The sequence below is a fragment of the Phyllopteryx taeniolatus genome, chromosome 9, assembly GCF_024500385.1.
Source record: "Phyllopteryx taeniolatus isolate TA_2022b chromosome 9, UOR_Ptae_1.2, whole genome shotgun sequence".
Lineage (NCBI taxonomy): Eukaryota > Metazoa > Chordata > Actinopteri > Syngnathiformes > Syngnathidae > Phyllopteryx > Phyllopteryx taeniolatus.
Window position 1 is genome coordinate 19,634,310 of NC_084510.1, and position 11,232 is coordinate 19,645,541.

General features: G+C 37.6%; 1 protein-coding gene across 2 annotated transcripts in view; it reads right to left on the reverse strand.

Moving 5' to 3' along the window:
• Window positions 1-1,482, reverse strand: part of myg1 (myg1 exonuclease) — a 28,832-nt gene extending 27,350 nt beyond the window's left edge. For both annotated transcript variants that reach the window (XM_061786027.1, XM_061786028.1), the window contains exon 1: window positions 1,147-1,482. In XM_061786027.1, coding sequence (XP_061642011.1) covers window positions 1,147-1,416 — 270 coding nt within the window. In that variant the 5' untranslated portion in view covers window positions 1,417-1,482. The remainder of the gene's footprint in view (window positions 1-1,146) is intronic.
• Between the last annotated feature and the right edge of the window lie 9,750 nt (window positions 1,483-11,232).

An 11,232-nucleotide genomic window follows, 5' to 3' on the forward strand; every position in this document is an offset into this window, starting at 1 on the left:
TGCTCTCATTAACACTACTCCAATGCTCTCATTGACTACTCAAATGCTCTCCTTTACACTACTCAAATGCTCTCATTTACACTCGTCAAATGCTCTCATTTACACTACTCAAATGCTCTCATTTACACTAGTCAAATTAAAAAAAAAAAAAAAAAAACAGGGTGGAATGCACCCAGAGAATTTTGTCTCATATTTTTCTAGTCATTTTTTTTTGTCAAATATTTTGGGCTATTTGTCAAATCTTACATTTTTAAAATATTTCTATATTTTACTTGGGTTTTTGTTTGTTTGTCTTTTTGGGGGGTGGGGGGAGTAATTCCACCCAGTGCCCTAATACTCAACCACAATGAGTCCCAAGCCCGTCCCAGTTTTTCTAATATGTGTGTATTTTTGTCAAACATTTTGTTGTATTTTTTCTATTTCTGTATTTTACATGTTATAATTACAATGTTTTTTTTTCTAATGTATATTTGTCTAACAATTGTGTATTTATATTTTCTAATATTTGTGTAGTTTACATTCATTTTCTTACAATTTACAAATATTTGTGTATTTTTCATCAAAGAGTTGGTTTTCTACAATTTGTGAGATTATTGAATATTTGCTAATTTGTTTCATATTTTCTTTTTTTGTATTTCAGTAATTTTGGTTTAATCGTTGTATATTTTTGGTAACTGTCTAATATTTTTTTCTATTTTTAGACATTTCATTGCTTTGGCTCTTTGGCAATTTCGAACTGTTATCTGCTATTTTAATTTAATCCCTTTCAAAGCACGGTTTTTTATGTTTATATTATAGTGGTACTTACAGCCAACTATTTTTTGAAGGGATACTTAATGTAAAAAAAATTTAAATGTAAAAAACAAAGTATGATAACCACTGTTCTCGATTATGCAAGTGTACCTAATGTTTCGACTTGTGCCAATCCCCAACTTTCCATTTCTTTTAGTAATACCGCGATAAGGTAATACCGATAAACTTGATCAATTTGCTCACTATAACACATTGACGTTTCCTTTGCAATATGCACTTGGGAGCTATGCAATGAACGAGACTTCCATGTCTCTTTATAACAGCGCCCCGATGTGGCAAGTTGTAATGACACAAGGCCGTAATGATGCTACATATGACAGACATTGTGCCCACCTTGTATTCGGGTAATTGCTGTAGGAAGAAGCAGGCCAGAACCTCGTCACAGTGAAAGGTTCCGTTATGGGTTCCGATTTTTTTGCCAGCCATTCTGTCCGTGCACAGCCTCTTGGCTTCAGTCGACATGTGTCGTCTCCCTGCGGCGTGAAGGACAAATGAGACACGCTGCGACTTTTGCAATGCGCCGTGCCAAGTTGTGTTATTGTTTGTGTTTGCGAAATATTTTGTTCGGAGTAAATTCGTCGCTAACACACACGCGCGCCTCATCAATGCAACACGCCGGCGGGGGACACGTTTAAGGGTAGGACCGGATATTGTGCGTCTGTTAGATGAACCGGCGGAAACATGGATGCGCTTTCAGTAGTTGCAATCTCTATTGTTCGAATGTTGTGAAGCTAATGGCAATCGGTTTCGCCATTGGTGGACATTTTCTGTCCTATAAAATCTCCAACAATCCACAAAATACAGAAAAATGCACCAGTTGTGTAAATTATAGTTGTCCCGAGACAAAATGTAACTGTAGCTGTAAAGTGATCTCTATTCCTTGGTTATGCCCAACTTCTGTAAAAGGTCGAAGCACTTCCTTCTGGTTCAGGTGGATGGCGGAGCCCTATGGCAGGAAACCCGGACCGAACAACTGTAGAAAAATTTCATTGCTACACTGTCTTTTGTTTTACAGAAGATCTCTTCGACTACCAAGATGACCACATCCGACGTTTAGGCTTTACATATATCATTTTCATTTTCCGAACCCCTTATCCTCACTGGTCTAGATGTATTTAACTTTTGTCCAAAAACATCAGCAATAAACAAAACTACATTTTGTCAAGTTTGAGTTCAAATCATCAAGTCATCAGTCTGTAGTTGTGCTAGTTATCGCAGTATACACAGGAAGTCCACAAGCCTTTTTTCCAGGTTTGGTCATGCGACGCTTCGCATAAAGCGGATATCAAATAGCTCTTGAGCATCCCCTAAAATGGCAGGTTATTCTATACAACATTCGAAAAAAGGTTACAAATCAGCGTTTTGGGGGGATGATTTTGTTGACGTCTTCCTTGTAATCGTTAAAACATTTTGTTTGAACACAGGTGTATTTTAAGTAGTAGTTATTAAACTCTGAAGTAGTGTCTCTCAACAAACACACAACCCTGTTACAAAAAACATTTTTAGACATTACAGGCAAAGAAAAAATACAAGCTGCGTGTCTCAGCAGAAATGACATCATCAAGCTAATTGCTTTTGTCATGAATACACCTGAGGTAAGTCCTTGCTTCCATTTTCCATATTTTTTCAGTTTTTGGTTGGGGGTGGGGTGGGAGGAGGGGGGGGGGTCATAATGGCTTCCGTCAATCCAGCCAACGCAACCCTGTTATTCTTATTATCAGAAAAAGACATCATTGTCAAAGTTTTTTTTTAATGTATTTGTATTTTATATTGTTTTATTGTATTTGTTGTATTTATTTATTGTTTATGTTATTTATTTTTTACTTTTTTATTATATTGGTAAGTTTGTTCTTGAGCAGCAGCAGATATAGCCAGTGTGTACTCTTGAACAAAAACGAAAACGTTTATGACTTGCAACCCTGTAACTGTAATTATTGTAATGCTAAAATGAAATTAGTAATCAAATAAAATGATAGTTAATTTACTTGTAAATAATTTATTTAGCAAAATTTTAGAAATATGTCTTTTTCAGGTACCTATAACAGTGTTGCGTGTGTGTGTGTGTGTGTGTGTGTGAGAGAGAGCCTTGAAACAGGATCCACGGCTACTCGTACTTCTTACAACCAGCAGAGTGCGCTGTAGTTCAATTCTGTCAGGCCCATTCCGCTCGTGTTTTGTACGCTATTGGTTATCAAGAATGATCAGAAAAAGTGAATATTCATTTAAATAATGTTTTTTGGGGGGGAAATAAACACTTGTACGGAAATAATCTGATGTTTTAATATTTTTAGAATTAAAGTATCAAATTTAGGAATAGAGACTAGCTGAATTAGTTTGGGATTATGAGTTGTTGGTTAAAAAAAGTCTGATGATGACCATAAAACCGGATATGGAAATGGATTTGAGGCTTTTGGAAGCATGTGACTGCCTGGCACAATGAGAAATACAATCAATTATATAATTAAATATATTTTACATTCAAATACTTAGGGCGGCATGGTGAACGACTGGTTACCACATCCGCCTCACAGTTCTGAGGACCTGGGTTCAAATCCTGCGTCTCCTGTATGGAGTTTACATGTGTTCTCCCGGCCTGCGTGGGTTCTCTTCAGGTACTCCGGGTTCCTCCCACATTCCAAAAACATGCGTGCTTAATTGAAGACTGAATTGCCCGTAGGTGTGAGTGTGAATGGTTGTTTGTCTATATGTGCCCTGTGATTGGCTGGCGACCAGTTCGGGATGTATCCTGCCTCTCGCCCAGAGTTAGCTGGGATAGGCGTTAGCACACCCACGACCCTAGTGAGGGTAAGTGGTCATTTAAGTCAATGGAGGGAAGAGGAAGCACAGGCCAACTAAACACTATGTAACGTTTAATATTTGTATTGTTAATGTAATGCCTTGACTTTAGACTAATATGTTCACGTAACTCAAAAAATACATACTTAAAATCATCTTACCCAATTGAAATAATTAGAAATGCCATTAATCTGTTCCAGTGCTTGAAAAAGACACAAGAAGACAAACTTTTTATACTAAGAAAAATACCACTCAAAAGTACTGTTCTTTATAAAAACATACTGTACTTTATAAAAACATACAGTAATAAGATAATTAAATAGAATGTAGAGAATTAAATTAGCAATAAACAGCTTGAAGCAAGCACTTGGCCTCTTTTTTTTTTTAACATTTGTTCACTGTCTGCCAAATTACTGCTTATTGTAAAGTTCACTGCTGCATTCTAGCACTCAACTAAATTTTTTGCTCGCAATTCAAGACAAAAAAAATCCCCCAAGGGATGGCTCATATTTTGAAAAACTCATAAATCGGGTCAAGGTCACTCGTAAATCAAGGTACCACTGTACTATTGTTTACGTCTGTGTAAACACGAGTCATATGGGATATGTGTCACTTGAAATGTACATGGAAATATATATAATATTGGATGAATTAGATACAGGCATTTAATCAGAAATGTGTCGTAAAAAGGGTTGTTTTAAGTGTTAAAACTGCTAGCTCGATTTGAATGTAGTCTTACTTCCTTAATTGACTAATCAACCCTTAAATCTCTGACAAAACCACGCCCCTCACTAACGCGCACATGTGCGATTCTCAAACATGGACATTCATAACAACATATGATTATAAAAGAGTATAGTCGTGATAATTGTCAAAGAGAACACATACAGTATCCAGCTTCACCAAAATAGCTAGCAGTACTAAGCTAGCATTAGCACTGTAATCAAGCCAACGTTAGCCACGGCTGCTAAATTGATGGGATGACTTACTTATAATCGAGTGTTACTATAACACTAAATGTTATTGGTTTGAAGTTTTCTTTTGGGCATGTACGATCAATTAAAAATCAAAAAGAGGTGATAAGCTTACATGTCAAGCAGAAATTTTGCTAATTCTGATATGCACAAGATAGGGCCAGAGACGGCAGATTATTTTCACAGATCATTTTACTCATGTATTACTGTCAGGTCATACTGACAGTTTTAACAAATGTGACAACAAGTGTTGTTGTTTTTTTATATGACAAACTCCCGATTTAAGGCATGCAGTGTAAAAGCATAGGTTTAATCAGCACTGTTTACCATCAGGCTTTCCGGCCTTAAATCAGCACCATGGACAGTACCCCACATACACTCGCCAAATAAACATTCCTCCTCCTCTTGATGGGATTACACTGGCTAATCGCTTTGGATGCAACAGAACAACACGTCGCCTTGTGTTGACACTTTTTTTTTTATTTGTCACAACTAAATCCTCTCCAGTCGAATAAATGACCCTTCATGTCGCTAATGGCTCATGCAGTCAAGTGGCTCATTAGCATATCTATGGTTGGCAACGAGAATACAAATTTAGGGCAGACAATGTGGCTGACTCTGACTTATGATGAATATATTTGACTAATTGAAAGGATTATCCTGTCTTTAGCACGTTATGTGTACTGAGTTTTACTTGGACATCATGTACTGACGTCTGTTTTTTGGTTGGCATTGAAAGAGAGATAATCAAAGCAGATGTTTCACTTGAGTGAATGCACAAAAAAAATGACGAGTCATGCGCAAAGATAAACATAAATAAACAAGCTCTAGAAAGAATGTTTATCGGCCCACCTCCTGCCATGCGCGCTCCCCATTGGTCCCAAGCCCATCCTCTCACACAACCCCAAAACCTTGAGATGCAGAAACGTCACACACTGTCTCACCATTGTTCCCCCCTCCTCCTCCTGCTCGCCACTTCCAGTTTTACACACAGCGATGACAGGAAATGAGCCGGTCTCCGCTTGCCTTAAAAGGAACAGCGAAGCCCTCGGACGCTCAGTCATAACGTCAATTATCAGCTTTTGGGGCAATGCTTTTTTGTCGCATTCCTCTGTGCTATCCAGCCACAGTCTCAAAGCTTTATCTATCTATCTATCTATCTATATATCCATCTATTTATCTATCCATCTATATACAGTGGGTACGGAAGGTTTTCAGACACCCTTAAATCTTTCACTCTTTGTTAAAATCATTTAAGTTATTTTTGTATCTATCTATACTGTATAGCTGATGTAAAGCATGTGTCTCGGGTAAGCATACGAGATACTAGTTAATGTTATAAACAGCATGCATAATTCATAAGGTATAATCATTATTCTGGCCAAAGTAATACCATTGCTGCCCTTGGGATTCAATCTAAGGTTGTGGTCTGATAACCAGTGTGAAGACAAAATGCAGTGCAGTCAAATTCACTGAAGTCTCGTTGATGTGCCACTATTTATTTCCCAACCCTGCATGTTTGCTAACTTGAGCTGTGTGTATGTTTGTGTTTGTCTGTGTGCTTGCAACATGTCTAGTTACAAACACCCCTTTCGACTCAAAACGAGATCCTAATAATAATGATAATGGTCCGCATAATTATTAAGGCTCCACGCCCACTCTTCGCAGCTGGTGAGCAGCCCCACTTCAGGGTATTTGGGAAGTGTAGTTAATCCAATGTTAATCTTGAGCGTGGTTTACGCATATTACATCTTTAATTGGAATAGCCAGGCCTGTGTAATTATACTGTCGCCAATTACTTGGCTGTAGTTTATGTACCTATCCCTTTTAACAGATTACCTCTCTTTAAAACGTGCACTCACTAATGCATTTACCATTTAATATGATAAATTATATTCTTTATCTTCTTCTTACATGTAATGGAAAAGATTTATTAGTTTGGTGTTTTATGGCGAGTCGTCATACTACAACGCCCATACATAAAGACGAACACTGAGATTCAATTTATCACCAACCATCTGTCTAGTATGTGTGGTACAAATTTAGTAGCAATTGGACAAAATCTATCGGACAAATTTGTCTTTGAAGGACCCCTGGAAATAGTTAAAAGGACTCGAAAATGGCAGCTTCCTTTTTGTTTTACAGCATGGGTTCTTCAGACTTTTTGGTGGGTCTGCTCATGAGACACATCTACCAAATGTCATGTTGCTAACTCATCTGACCTTGCCGAGTTTATTTATTAGACTTTGATGTTTTTTGGCAAGTCGTCAAACTCCGCTTTGACTTTGGGCCAGAGAAGTGGGATACACCCTGAACTGGTCACCAGCCAATCGCAGGGCACAAATAAGCATTCACACTGACATTCACTTCTATGGACAATTTAGAGTCTTTATTTAGTTGTATGTGGAAAATCACTGAATTAAATGTTCACACTGGGCATAATGTTACAGTTGCCTCAACCTTTTTTTAATCCAGTAGAGTACGTTTGTCAAGTACAATACATTTGCATTTAAACTTTTAGAACGGTTTGTTTTTCAAACACTTATTGAAGCAGGATTTTTATTTTACTTTTAACTCACATTTACACGTACGGACTATTTAGTCTTCAAAGAATTTAACATGCATGTTTTAAAAAAATGTAGGAGACACCGCAAACTCCGCAGAAATGCCTGAGCTGAGATTCGCACGCCGAACCTCTGAACTCTGAAGCAGATGTTCTAAACACTAGCTCACTGTGCTGGAGGGTTTGTGACACAAAGCCCCATCACACTGCACCCACAGAAGGTTTCCCCGCCCGTGACAGATGATTTTGCCAATTATTTGTGTGCGCACGCGCGTGTGGCCCTATTAGAATTCCGAGTACGTCCTCCGCTGTGTGTCACAAACACACACCCCATCGCCCACCTCCATCCAACTGCAGTCACCACCTCATATTGCACCGCTGACTTCACACCGGCCGACTGAGGATTCTGTTTCTATGGCAACATGCTCCCCAACCCCGCCCCGCCCCTCTCCATCTCCATCTCCCTCCTTTTCCCGGCACAGACCACGTGACTGTCAGGAAGTCTTCTCCCGTCTCCCCCTCTATGGTGATTAACCCTCTCCTCGTTGCCGCCGTGCCTCTCAAAGGGAAACATCTCTAATCTCCCCCATCAAATCAAAGCGGCACTTGATCTAAATGTTGCATTATCATATTTTTAAATCACACAAGAATGAGTCATATACCAAGAGACCCTCCTGTACGGGAAAAATCACAATGCATTGTGTGTTGCAGCATTGTTGTCAAGGTCAATCATGGTGAAAGCGTCACACATCCTTACTGAGGGAAACCTGAAACAGCAGGGGTGGGCAAAGTATGGCTTCTGGGCCACATACTGCCCGCTCTGTTCTTTAATCCGGCCCACCGAGCACTTGCATCAGGAGGAGGCTAATTTTTGTGCTCAATGGCCACATTTGATTTTTCAAACAGACAAATGCGCCAGGTAGAGAAGGTAAAAAATATATGAATCAATATTTGTATGTAGTTTATTTTGATGATCAAATAATACTTAAAATTGTATTATTTTTAATTAATGAAATTATAATTTAGCGGCACGGTGAAAGACTGGTTAGCACATCTGCCTCACAGTTCTGAGGACTGGGGTTCAAATCCCGGCTCCGCCTGTGTGGAGTTTGCATGTTCTCCCCGTGCCTGCGTGGGTTTTCTCCGTGTACTCCGGTTTCCTCCCACATCAGAAAGACATGCGTGGTAGGTTGATTGAAGACTAAATTGCCCAAAGGTGTGAATGTGAGTGCGAGTGGTTGTTTGTTTATATGTGCTCTGTGATTGGCTGGCAACCAGTTCAGGTTCTACCCCGCCTCTCGCCCAAAGATAGCTGGGATAGGCTCCAGCACGACCGCGACCCTAGTGAGGATAAGTGGTACAGAAAATTAAATGGAAATTATAATTAATCTGAAAAATTTAAAAAACAACAAAGATGTAATTAATATTCATGTATTTATTTTATTTCATAAAATAAATAAATGCTGAACTTAGATGTAAAATTTTACAGTACTTCTATGTATTTCTTTTATTAAGTATTTTTTACTTTCTTAATTCTAATGAAATGATTTTATTAAAGCATAAAATAAATACATGTACATGTAGAGAATAAATTATTTTACTAATATTTTTTGTTAATTCATTATAATTGTTTAAAATTGTACTAACTAAACGCATATATAATTATTTCTTTTACCAATTTGTGTTTTATTGTTTTAAATAAACTAATTATATAATGAGATAAATGAATACAAAATACATGCAAAATAAATAAATACATCTCGACCAGCCAATTTTTGGGGGTGAACAGTAAATTAATACAACAAATATTACAGGACTCATTTATCTCATTAAATAAATGGTTAATTGATTCACTATAAGTAAAATAAAGTGTCATACATTTAACATTGAATTTTATTAATTAATTGTAAATTGTACAATTTGTATAATTTAATTAATTTGAAATAATAACATAAAACATTATAATGTCGTTTTTCTAATCAATAAAATAAATGAATAAATAAATGTTTCTTTAGATATTTTACATAAATGTTTTTTATTGTTTTGCCTAGTTGTCTGTTTTAAAAATCAAATGTTTGCCTGCAGTACAAAAGTTTGTCCACCCCGTTACAGAGTTCGGCAATGATCTCACCTGCTTTATTGACTGCATCCTTGACTTCCTGTCGGGAGTGCTCGTACAGTGTGCATGTGCCCACATGAGCGCATCAAGTTTATGAATGAAAACTCTTCTTCCTGGGTGGCAGACAGGAGGTGAGATCATCTCGTTTCAATGGCGAATCCCCCCTCCCCAACCCCTTTCCCCACAACATACTGTCTATCCGCTTCACACCAAACCATATAGGATGGCGCCACTCTAAACGAATCCACCAGTAGACAATATAGATGATACATTGGGTTACTGATTGATGACAATGTCGCCCCAAGGTCAGCTTCCGCTGACATCAACACATGCATTTACATCCTTACTTGGGGAGACCATCTTTTGGTTTGGGGGGGTGACTATTTTGCTCTAGCCTACTTTTAGGAGACATATTTTGGCCAAAATATTCATCATTTTTGCATATTAGACCCGAAGAAAGCAGTTGTTGAAATTTTTTTTGTTTTGGAACCATTAAAACATGATCGATCTCAGGTTGCAGGGAATTGCAGAGGTTCTGCAGAACTGAGTAAAAGTTAACTTTTTGCAGAAAAAAAGGCTTTAAAAGTTAGCAAAGTATTATTTCTTATGTTATATCATAGAAATAAAAATTCAAGTTTAATCAGCAAATTTAGCAAACTGCAACATTTGAGTTACTGCCAAAACAGTGGTTCCAGATTAAGAAAAGATGCAGATTGGTTTATGACTTGGAGAATATGTTATTTATTTATTTATTTTTTTAAATCAAAGAAAGTTCACTTAACTGGGAACAATGCTTTTATTAGGTCTCACAATATGCTTCCATGGAAAACATCTTTGACGTGTAATAAAAATGTAAACAACAATATAAAAACAAAGTAAAATAAAAGTGGAACAGCCATACGATAGTCGTTAGCGTGTAGACACTTATCAGTGGTGTTGCTATGACCGATCGGTGAGACCACCCAATGATTGCATGAACAGTGACTGAAAAGACGGACAATGACGGTACCCTCAGATTGTACAGGAAGGCAGAAGCGCAAGCCACAGCGCAGCAGGCGAAAACATGGAGACTGAATTGAATGAAATCCTACAAGTCTCTTGATGCAAACCAGTAAATGTTAGTCATTCAGTTGCTGAAAATGTTCGGACGATGAAATGTCTCTATATGTGACGTTTATTTGCCTATTTGGTTAACGCTTGAGGCTCATATTCCATTCGTAATTTGTATACGATAGTAGGCCTTTTGTAAAAGGTAAAATATAACCAAAAGTAATGCAGGCATCAAGTTATTAGCTAATGTGAGATTCATCTTTTGTCATTGCTTTTGTGCCAAATATGAAAAATATAAAGATTAAGGAGGAACAATGTGCTATCTAATATCATAATATTACATTGTAAAACAAAATAATATAAAGTTATGTGTTTTAGTATTATTTAAAGTGCCAAAAGCAAACATGGTCGGTGAGTGGTTTACACTTGGCTTGCGTAATGGGCGCATGATCCAAAGCTTTAAATGAGCTTCAGGTTTCTTTTGGCATGCGATAAAAGTGCTTAGGATCATTCTTATCAAATCTGTATGTACAGGCCACAACGCAACACGACACTACCTTTTTTTAATTAACAAAAATAAGCGTTAGTTACCCAATGACTTCCAGTCGGCCATTAGTTGGACAACCTTTCTGCCAACCGACACACCACGTGACCATTTGGTAATAACACGGCAAACGTTCCCATAGGCTGCATGTCCTCGCTGACGTAATGGGTAATGTACTTATTCATTTCCGGTTTTTGGACGTGTGTGCTTGCTGTGTAGCTGTTGCATTATTTTCTCTTGTAACACTTAATAAGGTAAATTAACACTTACTTTACCTGCTAATTTGCTGTTCATAGTTGGTTACTCTTTGCTGAAACACAGCTCAAGCCAGACTTCTGTTAAAAGTGTACTGTCCCACCTTAGCACTTATTTT